The 24,261-nt window shown below is 48.0% G+C and overlaps 1 protein-coding gene across 1 annotated transcript; it reads left to right on the forward strand.

Annotated features, from left to right (window-relative positions):
• The first annotated feature begins 1,373 nt into the window (after positions 1-1,373).
• Positions 1,374-13,989, forward strand: peli2 (pellino E3 ubiquitin protein ligase family member 2). Its single transcript, XM_030116351.1, has 6 exons — positions 1,374-1,662; positions 8,563-8,692; positions 11,454-11,555; positions 12,490-12,687; positions 12,919-13,107; positions 13,201-13,989. The coding sequence occupies exons 1-6, from the start codon at positions 1,586-1,588 to the stop codon at positions 13,777-13,779; spliced, it is 1,275 nt and encodes a 424-aa protein (XP_029972211.1). The 5' UTR covers positions 1,374-1,585; the 3' UTR covers positions 13,780-13,989.
• Positions 13,990-24,261: the final 10,272 nt, after the last annotated feature.

A 24,261-nucleotide genomic window follows, 5' to 3' on the forward strand; every position in this document is an offset into this window, starting at 1 on the left:
TGTCTTATTGCGCTGCGGAGACAAACATGTCCGTGGACCCCGAGTGACCCCCGACTACCTTTTGTTTTTGTGTCAAGTGTTATTGCGCTTTGAAACTGAACACCAGTTCAAACAGAGGGCCATAATTGCAGAAGCAACGGGGCCACCGGAGGGGCCCGAAGCCATGCAGGTTTCTTGTGAAAACAGGACAGGAGCAGTAAAGCGTTGATGAGACTGCCAGACAGAAAAGAAGTGGCACATTCATCGGAAAGGCGTGAGAACGACTGGACGTGAGCGACAGGGGAAAGGGGCGACATTGGAGGCTGAGACATACTTGACATCTGCATGCAAGGCAGAGACACAAAGTCAGTGAGTCAGTCTCTGAAGAAGCAATTAAACAAATGACTGGTGTTATTATTAGACGGCTCTGAGTTGCACAGCATCATCTCATGCAGGCCACACTATGGTGCAGTGCTTAACATGTTCGTTCTCACATGCTCCAAAAAAATGTGCTTTATGGTAATTAGTGACAATAAATTGCCTGCAGGTGGGGATGTGTGTGGTGTTCTCTCTCTGGACAGGTAACCTGCCTTCACCTGTATTCAGCTGGGACCAGTGACCATGCCCTGCAGCCCTATGCTAGAAGATTTATGGATTAATACCCCTGCAGGTGCAACGTGCAGGTCAATACATGAAATTAGGAAGGTAGGCAACTAAATGAGGAATTGCAACAAGTCATGCAAATAAGAAGGGATCTTTTCATGAGGTAGTGTAATCAGTCGCATGCACTAATCAGCTGCAATAAAGTGATAAAGCTTTTGGAAAAACCAACGAGGAAGAGATCACCAACAGAATCTACAAATCTGATGTTGTAATGTCTGACTGCCAGCAAACACACCAGAGGGATTATTTTCAACATGTCAGACTTTATATGTCTAGGTTATTAAAGTATTTCATCATCTTTAAAACGTTTTTAATCTGAGGTGCTTTTTTGTGTCCGTACTTAAGGTATAACTCCTTATTTATGATGAATTGAATGAAAATGTAAACTTTGCAAACATATCAGAAAAGTCTTATCCCTTTAAGAATTCCCAGATTGTACTCTTTGTTTACATAACAGAAGGTACGATCCACTGTCATAAAACAGGGGTACATTTCATTTTTTTAATTGTTTGATCGAGTGTTTTTAAATCCATGGCATCGTCGGTTTAATATTAAATGTTTTGATGAACTATGTAAAATCCCTTCAAATAACTTTTTATGTCCACAACGTGTGAGAAACGGAGGGTTAATCGCAGAGCTGGAGAGCCGCCCCCCCTGCCAGAAGTGCAGGAGCGCAGAATGGTACGTCCCGGCCCTGCTCCTCGCTGTTTTTGTATCTGCGTTAGAGCGGACTCAACCGCCAACTAAGTTACGATCTGCAATGTCACGCAGGGGAAGTTTCGCACCACTTTATTTATAGGAAACTGGATTCGCGTCTCCACACGTCCGGGTGCCGCCTGGCTGTGCGGCCTGAAATGAGACGCGCCCGCGGCTTTTGACGGGAATTCCGCTTGTTTTTTTGTTTTTTTTTTACCCCCCCCGAGCCGCAGCCGAACGTCGCCTCATGTTTTCGTCGAGCCAGGAGGAGCACTGCGCCCCGTCCAAAGACCCGGTGAAGTACGGGGAGCTGGTGGTGCTCGGGTAAGGACGGCGAAAACAAACAAAAACCTCCACACGTCCACAGCGAAGCTAGCGGTAGTTTCTGTAAACTTGTCATGGATGTGGACGTCTCGACGGGACGTCAGGGGACGTGAACGTGCGCTCGCGTCGGGAGCTCACGTTACTCCACACATTTGGACACGTGCGCAGGAAGAGATGTGTACGTTGGAGTCAGACGGCCAACTCGGGTCAGCAAGTACCAGCGATCCGTAAAGAAAAGAGGGCAAAACCAACTCGGGAACTCATCGCCGGGACGCTTCTTCCTCCCGAAACTCGGATTCACGGGGTTTCAGGAATTCGGAAGTCGGGATGTTCCCCTCCCCCAGCCCCCAGGCTCCTTCCCCTTTTCTCAGTCCTGTCTTTATTCCTATTAACGCTTCTGCTTTAAACGCCGTCTGTCTGTTCCCACGTTGCTCAGTGTTCCCTGACAGGATCGAGTTTGATGTTTATTATACCTGAAATCTGCAGCTCTGGAGCCTCATGTTCCCCCTCAGCTCCATGAAACTTTAAAAAAGTTATCAGCATCAGATCAGCAATTTCTTGTTTGTGTGTGCAGAAGAACATTTTTAAAGGTTAAACGCAGGGTTAAAAAACCAGGGTTGGGGAAAATAAGTGATTGGCTAAAGCACATAGTTTAAAAAATCCACGAAACACACACACACACACACACACACACACACACAAATATATATATATATATATATATGTGTATGTATGTGTAATATACACGTATAATGAGAAAAAATTGCTCAAAATTGATTAAACAACTTGAAAAGCTAAGTCAAATGTAAGAACAGCATAATTTATGGCCTCGTTTACACAGCAACGTTTTACAATGTGTACAGTGTCCATTTAAATGAAAAGATTAGAAATGCGAAAAACGTTGTAGTTTATGTTGGGCCTCAAGTGGGTGCTGTTGTTTTGAGGGTCGGCTGAAGAAGTATTTACTGTGGCCAAGTTCATGAGCTGCGTTATCTTTATTTAAACAACTTTAAACGTTTAATGCGAATAAATTTAATTCTGTAGAAAGTAGCAAAAACGGGTCTTCTTGTCATATAGCTTGCAGACCCTTAATATTAGATTATCACCAACTTCAGTCTAGAACTTGCAAAAAAAAAAGGTGTCAAATGTGCAAATAAGTATATTTATGATACGTTTTCAGGTAAAATTTCTTTGTACATGTGAGATGAATGGCGATTACAGTGGGGGATTCAGAGTGCTGCTCCCTCTTTAAACAGCACTTCTCCGACAACATGCACATTTACGAACATTTTCTCCACCGTCATCTGTGTACGTGGAGACGTGTCCCCCAGCAGGACCAAGAAAGACCGTTTAAAGGGTCTAATGTCTGTCACTCTGTCTGCTGTAAACAAAACTGCCTGTCTGTGCTGATAAGGCGATGTTTACAGAAAAACTATTCAGTAAAGGCTGTAGAAACTAAAACAAGGCAACAAGTTTCTATCAGATTCCATACAGCAATCATTTCCTCGTAGAAACATCATGCTGTTCATAGTGGGCTTTGTGAAAAAAGATCTTAATTCCAGCATGTTTTGAAAGTTACTGAATGACTTTGTTTTAGGTTTAAAGAGGAAAATCTTGAGGTTTTTTGTTGCCTTTACTGGTTTGGTCCAATTGAATGTAGATCTGCAGGGTATGAGACTATCCTGCTGATGGTATGAGGTATGATGAATATAAGCATCTCTGGAAGTAACCTCGACGGATTTGTGCTTTTAAACTTGTTCCATTAAATAACAGTGCTCTTTCTCTTGCCCTTAATTTACATCAGCTGTGACCACTTTGCTTTTGCTCTCGTTAGTTTACTGTTTTTGGTGATTTTTGTTTATTTCTGTGCTCCTGACTGCTGCGCTGTTCCCACCAGCTGTGAAACACTTTGGGTTGTCCATAGTTAATATGTTTATGCAGTGGAAACGATAAAAATTTTACCCCTAATTTAAAGCAATGTGCGCTGTATGTGGTTCCAGAGATGAAATAAGATGTGACGGGGCATTTAACACTGGTATTTGTTTTATTTAATTGATTCAGTGATTTAGATGAGTTTAACAGTCCCTAAAGTAGTGGGATTTTGTGTAAAGACAAATTTCCCTCTTCAAGTTAGATTTTTACCAGATATGGTTAGCATTGCCCTTTTCTGTTATTGTGGCATTACAGGAAGTTCAACAGGTAGAAAGTCCGCCATAACATGAGGGCAAGATTGTTTGAGTTTAGTGTGTTTTGGATGAGTTTTTATTATCATTGTTTGAGAGTTGACAGCTCTTTCTGCTTAGATTAAAAAAAAAAAACACACACACACACACTTTTATTTTCAGTCTTTCCGTCCAGTGTTTATTGCTCTGATGGGATTACACTTTATAATCTAGCAGTGGAGATATGGAGACCAGAATGGAAGCAGGTCAGGCCCTCCCACTCTGTGTATTTGTAATTTTATAGCGTGTTGATCACTCGATCTTGAGACTGTTTGTGGCTCCGGAGACCAAACAGGACCTGCTGCTCGTGCATGGACGGATTCCATTATTAGTTTCAGCTCACTTAGAGACAGGTTCTGTTGAGGCGACTGTGGTTCATGGAGCCACTGAAAGCAGTTTTTGGAAAATGCTCCGTCTCTGTGTGAATGAGGGGGAAAACACAGCGTTTCTGATCATCGGAGCAGTAAAGAAAGATCGGCCCCCTTCAGGTGACCTGGGGGTAAATTCAGGCCCCTGGCTGTGTTTCACATGAGCATAAACACTGTTCTCATGTTATTTTTAACACATGTGAAAGCCATCCGTGACTCCGTCATGCGACTGTTGTTGTGAAAGGACGGTGCTGCTGGGAAGGAGGTTGCTCAACATGAGCTTTACCGGACTCGTCCGTCCAGTGGACTCCTGTGACATGCGGTGAACTCCAAACCTTTGTTCTTTCGAGGAAGTGAAAGCATTGTAAATTGACCGTATGTGGCAACGATTCCAAGCTGTAAAGTTGAATTTACAACCAAACATGTTAATCAGGAACAAAATACTATAGTGTGATGGCAAAACCCCCGGTGTTTCTGCTTTACCAAAACCTCTCTCATCCCTCGTTCAGCTGATTGATGCTGTTTTGTTGGAAATTGTGCTCGAACACCAACATTATTCTTAAACATACACCCAGTGACTCGGCTTTATTTGGAAATAACCGGTTGTATTGTTGGACAATAATACTCGGTGAAGTGGAGGCAGTCCTAGAAAAGTGTTCTTAACCAGAAGTGGTGAATCATGGCTGAGTTTGGTCGGCTTCTGCAAGAGATTTCATTGTGTATGGTAAATTTTCATACTTAAAATGCAGTGAGGATTATAAAATCGATGTACACGACTTACACACATGGCAGCGAGTGACTTATGAAGCACAGAAATGCAGAAAATATGAGTCTGAAGGGTTAAAACTTCCAAAGCCCACGATGGCTGGAAGGCTGCATTATTCTGTTACAGCTCAACAAAGATGACAGTGGCATTAGTATTCGTGTTTCATCTGGTCCCTGACTAAACACAGACCCGTTTTTGTTTTGTTGTTTATGCCAGGACGAGTTGAAACAACCACTGTGTTTTCCTTGAGGACTTGTTGAGGAGCCGCCGCCACTTATCGTGACGTCCATGCGTGTATTGAACTGTCATTGGCAGCAGCTGCCTCAGACGATGGAAAACACCTGCCGCCGCGTCATTAAAGCTCGGACTCTGACCCGCCCGAGAGCCACCGACACACTCAGTCCCCATTTGTTTTTCATTCACGCACCTTCAGCTTGACGGGTCGGAGCTGTGAAGGTTCAAGTGACGAGAGCGCGGCGCGGCTCTCCTCCCCGCCCTCCGCCCATACACTCTCCGTCACTCCGCTCATTGTACGGGACAAAAAGTGCTGACTGCCTGGAGCCCCGGGGCTGAGCATGTGGCGTGTTTGAAGCAGATACTTTTGTTCCGCCGGCTGACATAAAGACACATATGTGAATCAGAAGTGACGGGTGTATAATCAGCGCCATGACATCACGTCCCATTGATGAAGCTGATGCCAGACAAGATAGCTGACAGCATGGAACAAAGCCTGTTTGAGCAGCGGCTCCCTCGCTGGTTTGTTGCCATGACCGTGGTGGCTCTTATTACTTGCATGGCTGCTTCCCCCGTCTCTGCCGGGGCGGATTGGCTTGGTGCTGGTCAGTGAAGGGGGGGGGGGGGGGGGGGGGGGGGGGGGGGGGGGGGGGGCGGGGGGCGGGGTGCTATCCTGGAAATGAAAGGATGGATTGATCGGAGTTCAGCCTTTGCCTCTCCTCAGCTTCCTCTGTCCTTTGTGGTGGATAGACTGGGGCTATTGATCCAGCCTTCTACATTTCAGCCTGAGCACACTCGGGAGGAGAAGTGTACAAATGAAGTTCTTTGGTACGGACTGCCACGCGCTGCTGGGATGTGAAAACTTTTCTGGATTCCCGTTCATCCCAGAAGAACAGTTGCCCTGTTTCTTCTCTCCGAACCACAAGAGCAGAGCTCATACGTAGCCGGTTTAGCTTCAGTTCACATGTTTTCAAGTGAAAATTCAAAACTTTCATTGTATTTTGTGGGTCTGTTTATACGACAATGCAAACGAGGGGAAATGCAGCTTTCTGGAGACACTCTGGCTTTGTGTCAGTGTAGGAGGCAGAACCACTGGATGGAGCTGGACAATAAGAACAATGTTTTCCTTCAGAGGATCATGGCTCCCAGTCCAGATCCTCCTGGACTCGGCAGGTTTAGAGTTGATATAAGTGGAATCAAACTGTTGTAACTGAGTAAGTACCGCAGTAGTCCTTTTGATTATCTCCTCCATGCTGCAGGTAGTACAGGTGGCGCCATCTGACCTCAGCGCCATCGCCGGCGACCCTCTGAGATAGACCCACCTCCCCGTCATGCTAATGAGTGTTACCGCTGCTCAGCACGTCTCCCGCTCATCCCGTGAACACTAGCCTTTCATGTTGGCGTGCGAGGTGGGAGGTGCTCTTGGCTCCTTCCCGCAGCCCTGGAGGATAGGTGATATGCCAGCCTTCTAATCCCCGCTCCTAAGTGTTGGAAGGTAAATCCGCTGTCTGTCTGGCACAGGTCAAAAGGGAAAGCCATCACAATTAGTTGGAGCGCGGCGTTAAAGAGCCTGTCCCTGCTAATGTGACGGTGGCAGTTCCCCAGTGACAGAATATTGTTGCTCTGTGTAATGATGAATAATTGAAGGCTTGTGTGGCTTTTCATACCGGGCGAGAGTTATATTCTGCAGTCAGTATTCATCACGGAGGAGCGTCTAAGCTGCATATCATCTGACTGTGTGTTTCATTGGAGACACAGGTAACCCGCTGTTCGGCCTCGCACTCGTCAGTAACACGGAGAACTCGATGGTTTTTATTTAGCAGGAGGATTTCTGGGCTAATGAAACCGGAGTATACATTAAGCTCAGTAGTGAATGAGTTTGAAAGGTGTGTTTCCTTCGTGAGTGTGGCAGGACGAGCACATTCTCAGCCGAGTCTGGTTTTATGGCTGCACCTGGCACGACTGTTCCAGTTGAGTTTTCACGCTGAATTTGATCATTTTCTCATCCTGACTTCCAGATTTTTCTGCCGCTGCTTTGAAAACCACGAGTCTGTGTCGGGACCTGTTAATGCGACGTTTTCAAGTGAAAACAGAAAGTTTTCGTTGCGTTTTGGGTGTTCGCTTTATGAAATCGACTCCAGAGGTGAACTTTTTGACAGCGCTCCGTCAGCATGTAAACAGGTGAAGCACGACTTTGTAAAAGCGCTCCAACTCCACCTCCGTGTAGACGGCAGGAACGCCGCGGCTGCACGTGCCCGCCGCGGCTGTAGTAAATAGTTTCACTTGAATGGCTGCCATGTAAACAGGACCTGAGACATGCACCAAAGGTCACGGGTTCCTGCCGTCCTCCGGGTCCTCTCCCGCTCCCTGCGGGGGGGTTTCATCCTCCAGGCCAGCTCCGAGCGCCGTCCTGACCGGGACCATGTGTTTCCGTGCCCGGCCAGCCGTGCAGAGACTCGGGACAGGTGGAGCGGCGTGGGAGGGAGCTATCGGGCGGCAGAAGGAGGCTCCGTTGCTCTTCATGTCGAAACAAAGAGGAGAAATGTCAGATTATTCGGCGGTTGGTCGAATCGGTTTTCCTGGACTGCATCGGTATGCCGGCTAAAGGCCTCGGACGTGAACATTTCCCTTGCAGGAGGAGTTTGTCCCGCGCGCCGCGGTTCCTCGTGAGCCTGTGACAGAAGGTCTGTGTGTTGGACGGGAGCGGAGCATGGGGCGTCCCAGCTGTACCAACCAGCTGGTGGGGAGAGAGGAGACCGGTCCTCCCGGAAGGAGCCTCTTCATTCACAGGCCGAGGGGCGAGAAGTGATCTGAGAACAAAGCGCCGGCAGCCTTCCGAGTCCCCGGATAACATTTCTGCGATGAAGCGAAGCGTTCGAGTCGCGTGAGTCCGTTCTCGAAGCGGCGGCCACAACCTGCCGTGCGTCTCAAAACGTGCTCCAGCCCGGGACACGGAGCAAAGAACAGCTGCAGCGTACACGGCGCCCGCTCGCTCCATCGCTCCCTCGCTCTCCCAAACCTCCAGCCCCAAAGTGCGTTATGTAATAAGAGACATTATTCAAGGTAACGCTTGGATTTCTAATAGGCTGTTTTAGATTGCCAGTGATGTAATGCGTGGCAAAGCTGCTTTTCATCAAAACACATTGAATTTTTCTAATTCTCCATGTTTGCCTCTGATATGATTACAGGAATTTTGCAGGTAAATCTCATTAGACACATCTTTTCTCCGCTACAAAGGAAAAGTGTTTTGCTCTCTCACGCTGAACAACATGAACTGAATTCCGCCGTCCTCCTCCCCCTCCTGTCACAGGTACAATGGCTCCCTGCCCAACGGAGACCGCGGTAGACGGAAAAGCAGATTTGCTCTGTACCGGAGGACCAAAGCCAACGGTGTGAAGCCCAGCACTGTGCACATCCTCAACTCGCCGCAGGCCAGCAAGGTATGTAGAACCAGGGGAACTGTGTCCTAATGAACAGACCCGTCTCGTCCCGTCTCACGGTAGTGACTGACGGGATGAAAAGCCTGGAGCTTTGTGTTTAGAAGTGAGACGATCAGAAATCAAGTCATCTTGAAGCGAGAGTGAACAAAGACGGACAGGACAAAAAGCCCCGAACACCGCCCGTTTACCAGCCCCCGCCCCCGCGGGGCACGGCCAGACGGAACAAAAACCCACCAAACAAAGCAAAGTGACTATTTTCAGGGCAGCAGAGTGGCTTTTTGTGGCTCCGCTAGCCGAGGCTACGTTCAGTAGAATACTTTACATTATTGTTGGCAGACCTCGGTGTTGACATTTCCAGCACAATACCTCTTGTTGCTGGCCGCGCTCTCAGCTCCTCTCTGCTCTGGAGGGCCCGCCGGAAAAGGCCATATCCAGTCCGACGTGTTTGCCTTCCTGCATTCCTGCCTCTGGTTCCCAAGCAGAAGACCTGCTTACCTCCGCAGCTCTGAGGCCGGCGGTTCAGACATTTGTTGTGAGTGTGGCTCTCTGGTTCAGGTTACTGTCACCTTGTGGAACTCGACTCTCCATATCTGCTCAGAGGCCTTCTCTCTTTCTCTGTCGGCCTGCAGAGGCTGTGGAGATAAGTTTTCTGTTGTTCCTGAATACAATCCCGACTGTGGGTTTGCTCGAAGGAGGGGAAAAAAAAGGTTTTATTGGACGTGGCAGTTCAGCTCTGCACAGTGAAGCAGGGAGTGCCGTTTCAGCAATTAGTCACAGGCTGTTTAAGCAGCAACTGCTGTGACCTTCCTCCCTTCCTCCTCTGCGTCTCTCTGCTACCAGGCCTGGGATTAGGAGTTTAAACTCAGGGTGAAGCTGCAGCACCAGGCCAGCCCTTCACTCCAAGAGCTACAGGTGGCTTAATGTGAAACATACAACCTCACATAATGAGCAGAATCATTCTTTAACGACTGTCACTCTGTTTAGTTCAGGGAATACAAGCCTGCCTAATTTCATCCTGAGTGGACTGAACCAGTAAAATAGAGTCATAATTCACTTTCAAAATGTTTTTCTTGCTGTGGAGCAAAACATATGAGATGCAAATTTCTATATTTTCATAAAACCAAAAAAATCACAACTGAAAATCCCGATAATCTCGACATGAATTCAGTTTTAATGAACCTTTCTGGTGTAAAATGCAGTGAAATGTCCTAAAAGCTTCTCCTCTTCTGCATGTTTTTTTACAAACTCTCCCTGGCAGCCTGGCTTTGAGGCCAGTTTGATAGCATCATGGGAGCTGCCTGTCATGGCCGGCTTTGCCCCACGCTCCCTATGTTTGACACCCCTGTGTGAAAGTCTATTCAGTGAAAAGTTGCTGGTGTATTTTCCAGTCAGCATGTTGTCCAGCCGTTGTGTTGAGTCGAAGAGGCAGGCGGAGGATCAGAATCAGTGATGCTGGTGGTAGAAGCCAGGGTGTGGCGTGTTCCGTACAGCGTAGATTCAATAGAGTATCAGTAAACTGCCAGGTGAAGGACTGACGGGTTAGATTGACTGAGCAGAGCCTCCCATTGGAAAATACATCTTGCTGCACCTCAACCAGGATAAACGGCGTGCTGATCTTAATTTAGAGCGACAAAGACATGAAACCTCCGAATCGCTGGAGGAGTCACATGGAATGAAACCTTGCTTTCCTCCACCTGGCCGTACGCCTGCCCCCCCCCCACGGCAGGCCGAACCGAGGAGGCTGTGTGTCTGCGAGGCGGCGCTCACGTGTCTCTGCACACCGGCGATGAGCAGCTCCAAACATCCTCGCTCCGACTCCTCCAACTCGGGGGGCGGGGGAAGGACTCGCCGTGGCGTCGTCGATAAAAATACATTCTTGTGTTTGGAGTGCGCGCGGACTCCTTTTAGCCGCCGAGCAGGTGGAGCGCCATTTGTTTGTAGCCGTGCGGCGGAGACAAGACTGCATGCGAGGCTGACATTTGTCCCCGTCTGTCTGCGGCGCCGCAGCAGAGCGCGGCGGCTCCGATGACCCAGTTTCCGTCTCCCCCGCTCCCCGGCGCACGTGACGGAGGAGGAGGGGGATGTTTTGGAAATGGAATTTGCAGATTAGAGCAGGATGATAGTGGCATGTGGCGAAGTGTCGGCGAGAGCCGTGCTCGGGTTTTAAAGGCAAGCGAGCGCTAAGCGAGGCCAGCGGGCGCTTCGTGGTCGCCGTCAGGGGAGCGAGACTTCACACACTCCTCACTCTGCCAGGAATAAGCTTTAAGACGTTACAATAAAAAAAAAAAAGAAGATGATGTACAGAAAATACATCCGTTGGCAACGTACCAAATGTTTTTGTTGTTGTTATAAATGAGGATGAGGACAGATACTTGTTTTCTGCCAATCAGCACTTGAAACGTGGCTGAGACTGTGTGTGTGTGTGTGTGTGTGTGTGTGTGTGTGTGTGTGTGTGTGTGTGTCTGTCTGTGTGTGTGTGTGTGTGTGTGTGTGACTCATCAGTGTTTTAATAGCAGGTCTGGCTTTGCTTCAGTCTGTAATTTAACCTCCCACAGATGCAATCATTGCACAAGGTGTTTGTTTTTTTTTTTCTTATTGTGCTTCCTGTTTGTGAACCTCCGTCACTCTCGGATCCGGCGGTAAAGCCACAGAAGCAATCATCGAAGGTTTTCGCCCCGCTTCACTTGCAGCGCGGCGTCTATTCCTGAACCCGGCGTTTCGGTTTGTGTGTGTGTGTGTGATACATTTGGTCGTATTTCAGGCGGTGAGCTGCAAAGGCCAGCACAGCATCTCCTACACGCTGTCCAGGAACCAGACGGTGGTGGTGGAGTACAGCCATGACAAGGACACCGACATGTTCCAGGTAACGCCCAGCAGAGGGAAACACGTCTTCACCCTGAGCAGGAGGGTTGTCGTGTAAACTGTCTCAATTTTAATATAGTGTGAGTTTGCGTTTCTTTTAAATCTTCCTCTTAACGTAGAGTTTTTGTTGATTGATCTCAGAAAGGGTCTAAATTTGGCCCCATTGAGCTGTAATTTCTCACATCATTCGATCACGGTGAGTTAAAGCGAAGCGTCCCTGTGAGGAGCTGCCTGCTGCTCACTTGGCCGTTTGTCCTGCAGCGCGTCCGCCCTGTGCCCTCTGTGAGCCGCTGCCAGCTACTTTACAGCATTAATCTGAAAGTATGCTGATGACGCTGCGCTCAGCATCTCACTGCGTTTCTGCACAACGCTGCAAACAACAGCACAGCCGAGCACGGAAGCCACTGGAATAGTAGGACTCGTGGACAATTTGGGTTCAGAAAAAGAATAAGGGAACTGAAAGAGGAAATGCGTGTTTTTCCCTCTGTTTGTTCAGCTTGAGGTCTGCTTTTCAGTGTTGTTTCACCGTTTGCCGGCTTAAAGATAAAGTTAGAAATGTATCAAAGGTGCACAAACAGACGGGCGCAGTGAAGTGAACTGTGCTTGGTCGCCACTCGGCTCCATGTTTCTGATTTAGCGCTGAACGGGCCACAGCTCCACTTCCAGGATTCAGAAGAGTTAGTTGAACTGCCGATCACAGCCGCAGTTAGCTCACAGCGAACTTCCTTAGTGGTAAAATACACGGGAGACAATAATGTGGGTGAAACTGATGAGACCTGAGAAGAACGAAGTAATGAAACTGATGGAGGAACGATAGCAGCAGCTCTTTCTGCTCAGGTTTTCACATCTGTTACATATGGAGGTCCATCTCTCCGCTGTGCATTTATTCGTCGACTTTAGGGTTCTGGTCCGTTAACCACTGTGTCGTTCCGCAGATCGGCCGTTCCACCGAGAGCCCCATAGACTTCGTGGTCACCGACACGATCGCTGGAGGCCAGGAGGGGGAGGAGACTCCCATCACGCAGAGCACCATCTCCCGCTTCGCCTGCCGGGTCGTCTGCGAGCGCAACCCGCCCTTCACCGCCCGCATCTACGCAGCCGGGTTCGACTCCTCCAAAAACATCTTCCTCGGGGTAATTACACGCCAGGCAGCCATGGTGGTTTCACAGTATCTCTGTTTTCTCAAATCTAAGATTATATGCTTGGGGTTTTTTTTTTTTTTTTTTTTTTCTCCTCTTAGATCCAAAAAATTGTAACCAGATAAGAGAATTGAGTGTATTTCGGTCGGCGTTGTGTAAAACGCGGAATGCCGCAGAGCGCTGCGTCGCTTTGCGTCATCTCTGATGATCTGCCCCTGCCTCCAGGAAAAAGCTGCGAAATGGAAAAACCCTGACGGTCACATGGACGGCCTGACGACCAACGGCGTGCTGGTGATGCACCCCAAGGGCGGCTTCACGGAGGAGTCCAAGCCGGGCGTGTGGCGGGAGATCTCGGTGTGCGGCGACGTGTACACGCTGCGGGAGACGCGGTCGGCCCAGACGCCGGGGAAGCTGGTCAGTGTGGCCCCGGCCCGCCTCTGCAGGCGCCGGTCCGAAGCTGTTCTGAGGCTGTGTGCTCTCCTACCCCCCCCCCCCCCCCCCCCGCAGGTGGAGAACGAGAGCAACGTCCTGCAGGACGGCTCCCTGGTGGACCTGTGCGGCGCCACCCTGCTGTGGCGCACGGCCGAGGGCCTGTTCCACACGCCCACCCAGAAGCACCTGGAGGCGCTGCGGCAGGAGATCAACGCGGCGCGGCCGCAGTGCCCCGTGGGCCTCAACACGCTGGCCTTCCCCAGCATGCAGCGCAGCCGCGCCCTGTCCTCGCTGGAGGACAAGCAGCCCTGGGTGTACCTGGCGTGCGGCCACGTGCACGGCTACCACAACTGGGGCCACCGCTCGGAGCAGGAGCCCAACGCGCAGCGCGAGTGCCCCATGTGCCGGGTGGTGGGGCCCTACGTGCCGCTGTGGCTGGGCTGCGAGCCCGCCTTCTACGTGGACACGGGCGCACCCACGCACGCCTTCGTGCCGTGCGGACACGTGTGCTCGGAGAAGTCGGTCAAGTACTGGGCGGAGATCCCGCTGCCCCACGGCACCCACGCCTTCCACGCCGCCTGCCCCTTCTGCGCCACGCAGCTCAGCCTCGCCCAGGGCTGCTCCAAGCTCATCTTCCAGGGCCCGGTGGACTGAGCCGCGCCGCCGCGCACGGCAGGCGCCAACACGCTGTGAAACTGTCGACATTATTTAGTCCACTGTGAGACGCGGAGCGCCGGACTACCGGTTCGGCTCTCCTGCCGGCCGAGCGCCCGCCGGGTTCAAGACGGCCGGAAAGAGCCGAGGTCGCCGTAGCAAGGAGCCGATTTCACTCACGATTCAGACTGAACCAAATAGCCGGGAGGCGTGGGGAGGCGGGGGGAGGCGTGGGGAGGCGGGGGGAGGCAGGGGGAGGCGGGGTGTTTCCAGAGCCAGACAGCTGGACTGTCGGCTGAGGGACGAGCCGGGAGACACTCCGGCTGGAATGGCGAACGAGCTAAACGCTCCCCGACGGCCTCTCGGCCCCTCGTGGCGTCCAGATCCTGTAGCTCTCTGGAGGTCGCCTCCATCTGAACGGACGGATTGGGGGGGGGGGGGGTTTACTCTTTTTGTGTACAGAGATGTAATCCAGTGCCTCAAATCCCATTTTGGAACATGGGTGTATTTTCATAGCAGAGCAGAGATATTTTGTCGAAGGCGTTCAGAGCGATAGTTTTGCATCCAGAAGACGTCGGAACACAAAACCCAGCAGAGGTGTTTCACCACACTGAGGCCCTTGTACTGTTTTGTAATGCAAATGTTAATATATTTTTCTCCTGCATATATAATGACGTGCGTGAGAGAGAATGTATGAGAGTGTGTGTGAATGTGTGTGTGGGTTGGATTGTGTGGGTGCCCTCAGGCTGTGTAAATCGCCCCGCATCATTTCACCCCCCCCTCTATGATCCCGCCCACCACCCCAGACGCTCCCGCAGACGACACACAGGACACGAAGCGAGGCGGCAGGGCGTCCCGCGAGAGGCGCTGCGGTTCGACTCCCCGGCACAGGGTACAGGTGAGGCCACCTGCTGGCCCGAGAGCCGCGTCCCTGCCCCTCCCCCCAACACACACACACACACACACACACACACACACACACACACACACACACACACACACACACACACACACACACACACACACGTACTGTATTCATCTGCACTGCTGTTAGCTTTATCCCACGCTGGGTGTGATCCAATGATTTGTACGCTGTCAGACCTGGGCACAGTCTCAGCAGCATCCACAGATTATACCAAATATAAGGAGGAGCTGTTTTCTCTCCACATGTGAGACGTGAACCTCTCTCTCTCTTTCTCGCTCGCCCTCTCTCTGTCTCTCTCTCTCTCTCTCTCCAATCCAAAGTGTTTCTGTAAACAGTCCTAAACCCAAACTGCTGCTATGGTGGAACGGTGACAGCTCTGGATTACAGTCGCTCGCTGGGAACAATGATATTATCTCGGCCCGTGCCAAATTCTGGAAGTTCCATTGTGTGTGGATGAGTCAAGTTGTCGACAACAAAGTGGCAGATGAATTGAAAGTGAGGAATCTGGGGCGGATCTGCTCTCGCCTGTGATGTCCGCTCACCAGACGGCGCCTGTGCGCAGAGTTTAGCGACAGCCGTCGGTTTTTCGCCACCAGCCTATCTTAATACAATAGCGAGCATTAAAATCTGGAGACGCCGGGTTCCCGTTATAGATTTTCACATTTTCCTGGCTGAACCGAGCGAAGAGGCACCAGAGAGGCAGGATCCAGCTTTGATGTGGTTTCAGCAGCGCTGGTGTTGGACCGCCTCGGTGTTTTCCCTCTCGGTGACTTCCTCAGAGAAACATACTTAACATTCTTAAAGATGTCGGCAGCATTACGCTCAACTCCTGTCTTTTTTTTTTTTTTCTTTCTTTCTTTCTTTTTTCTGAGTCGCTTGACGTGTGCAGAGTTTATGTAACAGCCACGCGGGGTCGAGCTCCGAGCCACATACTGTACAGTAGCATTCCCTCCTCAGACGCCGGGCTCGCCGGCGGCTGCAGAGCCGCTGCCTCAAACATTCCTCCTGGGTAAACATGGGCGGGGCCCGCCGTTCACACAAGGGCTTGTTCCACGATGTTGTCCCCCCCGACAGGAACTCTGTACACAAGCCATAGAACGCACTGATGCTCCCGATGCCTCCTTTGCAACGAGAATAAAGTATTTTTTAAAGACGCGCCGCCCCGAGTCGGGTTTGTGGGGGGGGGATGTTGGGGTCGTCGTGCAGACGGCGTGGGAAGTGTGTGTCCACAGCCTTTGAACTGTCTCAGCTGTGTTTAATCACAGTTACATGTGTGTTTCATCATTCCTCTGTGTGAGCATTTCCCTGCTATCTCAGTTGCCAAAATGGATCTATCAGGGTTTTTTTTTTTTTCTTCCCTCAAGATAAGGGAAATGATTTTCTTGAAGTCTGTTTCGTTCACGTTCTGTGTTTCCGTCTTATCGGCCTCATCTTGATATTTCCCATGGAGAGTCTGCCTCAATGCCATCTCCTCTGGCTTGGCTTGATTTTACCAGGGTGTAATTCCCCGCTTGAGCCACAGGGGGGCACTACTTCCTCAACAATAGAGCAGTTGGCTGGAAGCCCATAAAAAAAGCCTCTGAGCTAAAAACACAGCAGCCAGCTGAAAGTTTGATGTTTGTTATGAAAAGAGGACTGGGCTCAGTCACATCTATATGTTTACAATCAGAGGAAGAGCAAATCCTCCACGTTCAATTAGCCGATCACAGCAGATACATGCAAAGTTTTCACTCGTTTATCTTTCCCCGTCCGCACGCTTCCCCTTATGTAGACAAATTAATTATAAAGTCCTTTTATTTCCTATTTAAATGTTGGCATGATGTTTGAGAAATCTACGTGTGTGTGTGTGTGTGTGTGTGTATATACACATTTTTAGCTTTTCTCTTCATGCACATGCAGAAATTGTTGTGGTGATGAAGATGATGATGACATTTTCCATCACTGGCATGTGACTCCAGCTGCTCTATAATAAGGGCACATGAAAGGGATTTAAATACATAACATGTCAGTTGGGCGTGGGGAGGGAGAGCAGCGCAGCAGTGGGACGCCGCGCTTCCTAATTAACATTTCTGCAGCGGATGGGAAACGGGTTCATGTGTCTGCACACTTGCCTGTTTTTCTGAATGACAGAAGAGACACTGAAGGTGACAGCATGCTAATTCTGAGATCACTCGGTGGCTCCCCTGCCTTAAGCAGGCCAGGGTTATGCAAATAAAGCAGAGTGAGGCTGCTGCTTCTTTTTTCTCCATCCTTGTGGTGTTCCAGTTCCCTGGATGTGGAGGTTCATGCTGCTTCATCACACATCTGCAGTAAACATGCCTCCATCAACGCCACCTCCATGATCCTAATTAACTCCCAGCGTCGTCTCAGGTTGTGGGATTATATTCCAGCAGCATTACAGGAGGAGCATCAGTTTGTGGTAAACGACACAAACAGCTGAGGCTGCAGGGCGGCGGATGCTTTTCAGAGCGTTGATATGTGGAGTTTGCATGTTATGGATGGATGGATGTCCACCCACACACACACACACAGACACACACTGGCAGCCTCCTCCTGCCTGCTGTTGGCCGGGAAACACTCGCATCCCTCATGACCCAGGTCTGGATGCGGTGAGCGGAGCAGATGGATGCATGAATGTGGCAGATCAGAGTGAGGTTCTCCGCCCAAACTGGACTGGACAGCGCCTCCGCCTCGCAGTCTGGATCAGGGGGAAGTTTCTACTCCTCACCGTCTCCTGCTGAGCAGGTGGGATTGTTTGTTTTTCTCTCATCGCTCACATGAAGCAGTTTTCAGCCCCAGTTTCCTTCTGAAGGGATTCCAGACATTAAACTAGCAGCAGGACACCTGAGCAGGTGATGCTTACCTCAATTACCCAGCATGCAGCTGAGGCAAATCACACGCAGATCGTCTGTAAATGAGGGTAATGCTCTTCTTCCCACATGTTTAGATGAAGCAACAGAAAACACATTCATCTCTTCTTTTAATAAGGTTTGCATGTTGTCCCTCAGCATACAGTCCTGTTGGAAATGCAGCAAACAAGAAGTGAAGAATTTTAATTATAAAGCACATTTCAGAAAGTTAAAGACATTTATTTTAGTAAGTGGTAAAAACACAAAGTCAGAGTCAGAATGAACAATAAAAACAAAGCATTTTCAAAGTCTAATAAAATCAAAGGGTTCAAACTGGCTTTTAAAAAAGCTTCTGAAAGGTGAATCGTTAACTGCAGTTCTTTATTCCTCCACTAGGAGGCACACTGTTTAAGACTAAAGTTCGTTAAAGAACAAATTGGAGAACAAAGATTCCTAGATAAGAAATCAAGGAGAAAGCAGTGAACCAGCGACAGGACCTCGTTACTAGTGAATTAGCATTAGCGTCACATCATCACTGTTTTTGAAAAGGTGTTAAATCCTGCAGAAATCTTTTGATCTGAATAAACTGACCCCAGCTTTCCTCCCTTCAGTCTGATGAGAATCACAGTGGCAAAGTGAATAAATAAAAAGTGCATTAAATGGGAACTTAAGGCTAAAATTTCCTATTTTCATGATCAGCTCTGATGGTCTGACCCAATTAAGATCAAAACCGTTTAATCAGCCATTCGTTGTTATTTCACTTTGAATGAATGAACTTTATTCACTTTAAATTTACTTTAAAATAATAATCCAACACATGAAAAAGAGTTTGAGGAAACACGAACGTTACTTTAGTATTAAAATGGATAAGAAAACACTGTTTAATAGTTTGAGCTGTGCTCCGGCCTCCAGGCCTCGACATCCTGCACCTTTTGGAGGTTTCTCTGCAAGGTCGAAGACCTCACACACACACTCAGGACACACACTCCATTCTCCGAATCGTCAAACAAAGTCATCACACTTCTTCTTCTTCTTCCTCTTTTTTCCTTTCCCCTCGTGCTTTAGCGTGCCGCCAGCTCTGTAGCTCTACACAATTCAAAGCTGTATGCAGTGCAGTTTGAAGAGGATTATGATTATATCAGGCCTATTTACTATTTCATGTGGCTCTTGATGATACTTTGTGCTCAGCCTACTCAGCTTATTACTTTCTCAATGAATAACAAATGAGTTGTCAAATAAAAGGCAAATAAACACAGGCTAAAGAGAAGCTGGCACAAATATTTTATTAGAGCATGTGTGGAGGGTGGGGGGGTGGGGGGGTTTGGAAAATCAAGCATTAAATTCCAAAGTGGGGCAGAGTTGGTGTCTTTGAAGGCCCGGCCCCTCGCAGAGTCCTGCCTACTCATCCAAACAAGGGGACAAATTACTTTAATTATGAAGTAATTGCGGAGTCTTGTGTTAATTAAATCTTTATCAGTTCAAGTGAGTGGCTTGCTCCCACACGGAGGCCGTTCCCCCCCCCCACCTCACCCCCGCGTCTCGCGCCCAAACCGCCGGGATTAGCGCGGTTTCCACCCGGCCCGTCGGTCGCCAGCTGTTCTCCCGAAAAATACCATAACAAACATGATAGCGGCGGCGCGAGGGAGCGTCCTCCGCTGGAAAATGAGATACTAGATTTATCAGAGGTTCCTGGTGTTTGGCAAAATTGAATCCTCTCATTTTAATTGCTGTGGACGAGGTGCACTGCTCCAGGCCACTGAAACAGCAGCGCCGTGTGTCGTCCCCTTGTTCTCCTCACACCATTATGTTCCATTGTGCAAAATGCCGATTATGACCGGCTTTATCCTTGTCATCTATCTTATTTAGGATCATTTAGGTAGCCGCATGTTACAAAGGAACAGCGGTCTGCCCTGTTATTATGTGTGTTTGAGTCCCCGGCCTCCTGTAATGAGAACACGATCACAGAGGAGAATTAATCTCTCTGAAGACTCGTTCTCCGGTTCAAGGCCTCGCTCCATGCGCAGTTTAGAGGAAATTGGTGTTGTTTTGTTCCTTTCCATCAGCACAGCGTTCCAGGTTTAGAATATTAATGTCGGCGCCCGTCGCTCCACGCTGTGCCGCTCGCTCCGTCGTTTATTTGCTGGTGGAGAGACGAGGGCGAAGCCACCATTTTCAGCGGCTGCTCCGAACGCCGTCCGGAGAAGTTTGGCAGCAACATGAAGTCCAGTTTGGTCTTGAGTGGGACGAGCCAGGCAAATAAACACATTCCCTTTGGTCTCATAATAAAAATGTCATATTTTATTTAGTGACTACATACATAAGTTGAAAAGTGTAATTTCACAATGCATCTGATGCAACATATGACATAATTTCCCCCAGAAAACATACTTTAGCTGGAGAAAAGTAAAACTAAAAGTCAACATAACGTTGTCTATTTACACTTTGTTTAGCTCATTTCATAAGCTCCATAAGATTTTATCATACTGAGGACAGTCAGGGACAAATTATCCAGGTTTTTTTGCAGTGAGGTGTTTTCACATGAGGGGATCTTGTCCAGTTTTATGAATATCATCATGTTTGATTCTCAGACTGAGGAGGGCCAGAAGCCGGACCGTCTGGGAAACGCCGACTTCCACGGACGATAAGTCGTGGTTCCCAACCTGAGGTCTGGGACCTTGATGAGGAACCACCAGCAAGGTCTCTGAGGCCCCCGTTTACATGACTATAAAACTCTAAAAATTTGAATAAAAAGCTGTTTAAAATAAGATTTCTCTTGCGGATAAAAAGTGAGTCTGTTCAGAAATCAGTGTAAACCTGTTTTTCTTTTTCGCCCTCCTCCATTCTTATTTCTTCTCCCACGTCGGAGAAACGCCACCGCGGAGCTGCTAATCGGTCGGCTCTGTGGAGAGTCTAATGTGTGTTGTGTTGTGCTAGATGTTAACTGTTTATAACCCAGGGAGCATCAGCTCCTCTGTCAGAGCAAATACAGGCCACTTTTAATCTTCCGCCGTCTACAGTATGTACATTTTGGCTTGTGGACACAGTCAGTGTGCAGCTGTTTAGCTCAGAGAGTGTTTATGGGGCGATGAATGGGTGTAATGTGGCTGCGAAGCAGATTCAAAAGGGCTTAACTGGATTACACCTCATTTCAAGGATGCTTAAGGTAAGATTAAAACAGATATGTGGTAAGTGAGGAAAAATACAAAATCAAATAGATGGAATTTCCTCTCTGTGGCCTCCTAAGCTACTCGCTCATTCACGGCTGCCCTATTTCCGTTTGTGGGCCGAGGCTCAGTCAAAAAATGGAAGACAATATGTTGATTGTTGCTGTTAAAAAAAAGGAAATATACACAGATTTCAAACAGCAGTTTTGCTCCACTGGACCGTCACGATTCACCATTAATGCCCTTTTCTTATCTTATGCTACAAATCCCCAGAGCTGGAACATTAGAACTCTCTAATCACACACACAGGCATGCTCGTGTATGTGTGTGTGTGTGTGTGTGTGTGTGTGTGCACGTACATTCATGGAAAACCACACACACCTCACATACAATCTGAAAAGATAATGAGTTTAACTCCACTGCCATTACAGTCAACTAATGTTTTCTAATAGCCTGGTGCCGCCTGGAAGGAGGGCCTCCGCGCCGCCGTCTGGGTAATTCCTCTCTTTGGACGAGCTGTCAATAAAGAAGCATGGGCGGCTTGGAGGATGTGCCTAATCCAGCAGACTCTCTAATGATTCCTCTGTGCCTGCGGCGGCGGCGGCCTCGGGCCTCTGAATGCGCTCACAGCCGTGTTTTATCTCCTCCATCAGAGCTCGGTCCGGCTGCTAGACCGGGTTTCTGTACGCGCCGGGGCCTAATGGAAGAGTTGGTTTTAGAGAGACGAGTTTATGACGTGCCTGATTACCCTCCCTCCCTCCCTCCCTGCCTCCCTCCATCCATCCATCCATCCACCTCCCCAAAACTCGCTCCATCTCCTCCCCGCCTCCGTCTGCCAGCGCTGCAGCCCGGCGGATAACCCAGCCTGGATTAGCAGTGACATCACACTGAAGAGATGGCTGAGCCCCCCGTGTGAGGAAGGGCTCGGTGTGTGTGTGTGTGTGTGTGTGTGTGAGTGAGTGTGTGTTGAGGACTGATTAGACAGTGAGGGTGGTGGCGAGAGGGGAGGGAGGATTAGAGAGCCATCTGAGAGTTGGTTAGGTGCTGACACCACTCCACCTCACCAAGGGCTCAATTTACTGAGGGATCAGACTCATTTATGGCGGGCTGGGATTATTATCAGTTCAATAGGGCAATTTCTTTATTACAGTCACCCCTCAACCTGAGAAATACGGACACTTGTGAGACGGTTACAGCCTCGGGGAGCTTCATTAGAGCACAGGCGCTTGTGTACCATTAGCTGTGCATCAGCAATGTGATCATATTCAAGAAGAGAAAACTAGAAGGACTCGTGTCAATCTGTCTAAAGGCTCCTAATTGGACAGGCTTTGTTTGAATTTGGGTTCACCTTGGATGGCAACGCTGAATATTAAACCCTTTAATGAGCTTCTCTCACGTAGTTATACTCTGAGAACACATTCCACATCTGCAGGAAACATCTAGAACCGGAGCAAAAGGGAGGGATCATGGGTCAACATGAAGGTGGAGGTTGTTCTGCAATGTTTAGGCTGCAAAGTGGGAAAGAAATGTTTCAGCTGTTCAGTCAGTGTGTCCAGTTCTTTGCTGAATTCTTGAAGAAGCCGTATATGACTTCTTTATTTAGCAGCATTAACACTGAACTGAACTTATCCAGAGGCAAATTCAATTTAATTTGATTAAATTCCCTTGTTTCACATTCACCCATTAAAAATGGGGTCAAGGGTCTTGCTTCAGGAGCCACAGCAGTGACCTGTCAGCGGGATTTGAACCTGCCAATTTCCAGTCTCACGTCAACAAGTCTCTAATCTCTTGGCCAGTACTGCCACAAACCATATACACTGTTAACCCGAAAGTTCTTTCTCAGCAAACAATTTGAGTACAGACCACTTAAATATATTAGTTTTGATAAGTTTTGTATCATTACTTAAACAATATGAGTGTATAAGAAGGGTGTGAGACAGTTATTGAATGTACTCATTTTTTTAAGTTCATAAAACTTAGACTTTTAAGTTTTAGATCAGGTGGCAGTGCTGGCCTGCGTTGATTGGCTGAAAATTCAAAACAGGCCTGGGCTTGTCTGACAGAGGGTACCAACACCATTTTCTTTTTCACAGAGAGGAGAAATTTTCTTACTCAAGCATGTTTTCAGCCAGCATTTTTAATTTTTTCAGAAGTTTGTCTTTGAGTAAGAGAGATGCCATGAATGAGGTGAGCTGTTTTTCTTTCATTAACTATTAGAAACTGCTTAAACTTTTTTTATTTGAAACATGTATATTTAAATGTGCAGAAATTTGAGCTTGACTTGTGTGAGCACTCCAGTTTAGTTTTAGAGGAGTTCTCTGCAAGTGTTTCCTTTAGTTTTCTGTCATGTGAATTTGTTGAACCATGCACTGAAACAGAATACTTTGTTCATCTGTGGACAGGCCGGATTAGCAAGCAGTTAACTGACCTGCAACAGACAAAGGTGGGTTGATAGTTATTTTTTTCTGTAAATTATAGGAATGGTGAGTTCATTCATATTACAGAAACATTTATTTTTTTCTAGATTTAAATCTGTGATATCTCTTTGCAGAGCACTGAGCCAACAGCTGTTCAATACCTTACCCTGAGAGGACTTCCAGTCATTCTTGGGGACGATGCATCTTTGTTCTTTAAGAGCAGTTCGGATACTGAGTCTTTGGATACGTGGGAATCCTCTGCTTTGAGGATAACACAGCTGCAAGCCCAGCATCATTTCAGATGAACCCATACAGAGTGACCATTGTCCTAGACCGCAGCACTGCCATTGAAGCCCTCACCACTGCTGCTGTTCAACTGTTGAAGATCTACTGTTGAAAGCATTGTTTTTCAATAAAGTAAAAGAAATGTACTGCACTGTGTGGTCATTGACAAAAGACTTTAATTGGAATTTTCCAAATATTTTAATTTTAATCCAGTCATATTTTGTTAATTAACTAGGATTTTAAGTGTATTGCACTCACATTACTGAGTTTTGACAATTGTACTTTTAAGTAGATTCCACATTGTTTTTCTACTGCTGATTACTTAAACAATTTAAGTATACTTGACTCAAACATTTTACATTCTGCATGTTCTACATTAACTTAGACTGTACTTAAACAAAACAATTTTTGTGAAGTCAATAACTCAAAAAAATTGAGGCAATCACTTGACGCAAATGTTTTAAGTACAATGAACTTATTCGGGTTTTCAGTGTATGACATGTGTAATTAACTTTACCCATCCAATGGTGGCAGTTTAACAACGTTGAACACAACAACCTGCAACCTTCCAATCGAAAGGGGACCACTCTCCAAACTGAGCTGCCCCACTATAGTCCTGAAGTCTTTAGTTTTCACCTACTGCTTCAGTTCAGACAGTAAACTTTTCAACAGAATCATACGTGATCAAGTCTATTTTAATACTGACAGCTGCTACATGCGGCTCCATTCGAACTAAATATGGAATAAACAATGGAAACGATGGATATGATTTTCAGTTAGAATTCCATCTGCTGTTTACTTAAAATGTTTAACAGACAACTTCAATGCAAAAGTTTAACTCT

This window comes from Salarias fasciatus, chromosome 19, assembly GCF_902148845.1.
Source record: "Salarias fasciatus chromosome 19, fSalaFa1.1, whole genome shotgun sequence".
Lineage (NCBI taxonomy): Eukaryota > Metazoa > Chordata > Actinopteri > Blenniiformes > Blenniidae > Salarias > Salarias fasciatus.

Coding starts and splice junctions, on each gene's coding strand:
- peli2 (XM_030116351.1), top strand. CDS start 1,586: ATGTTTTCGTCGAGCCAGGAGGAGCACTGCGCCCCGTCCAAAGACCCG. Junction 11,556..12,489: donor AGGACACCGACATGTTCCAG/GTAACGCCCAGC, acceptor GTCGTTCCGCAG/ATCGGCCGTTCCACCGAGAG. Junction 12,688..12,918: donor CCAAAAACATCTTCCTCGGG/GTAATTACACGC, acceptor CCCTGCCTCCAG/GAAAAAGCTGCGAAATGGAA.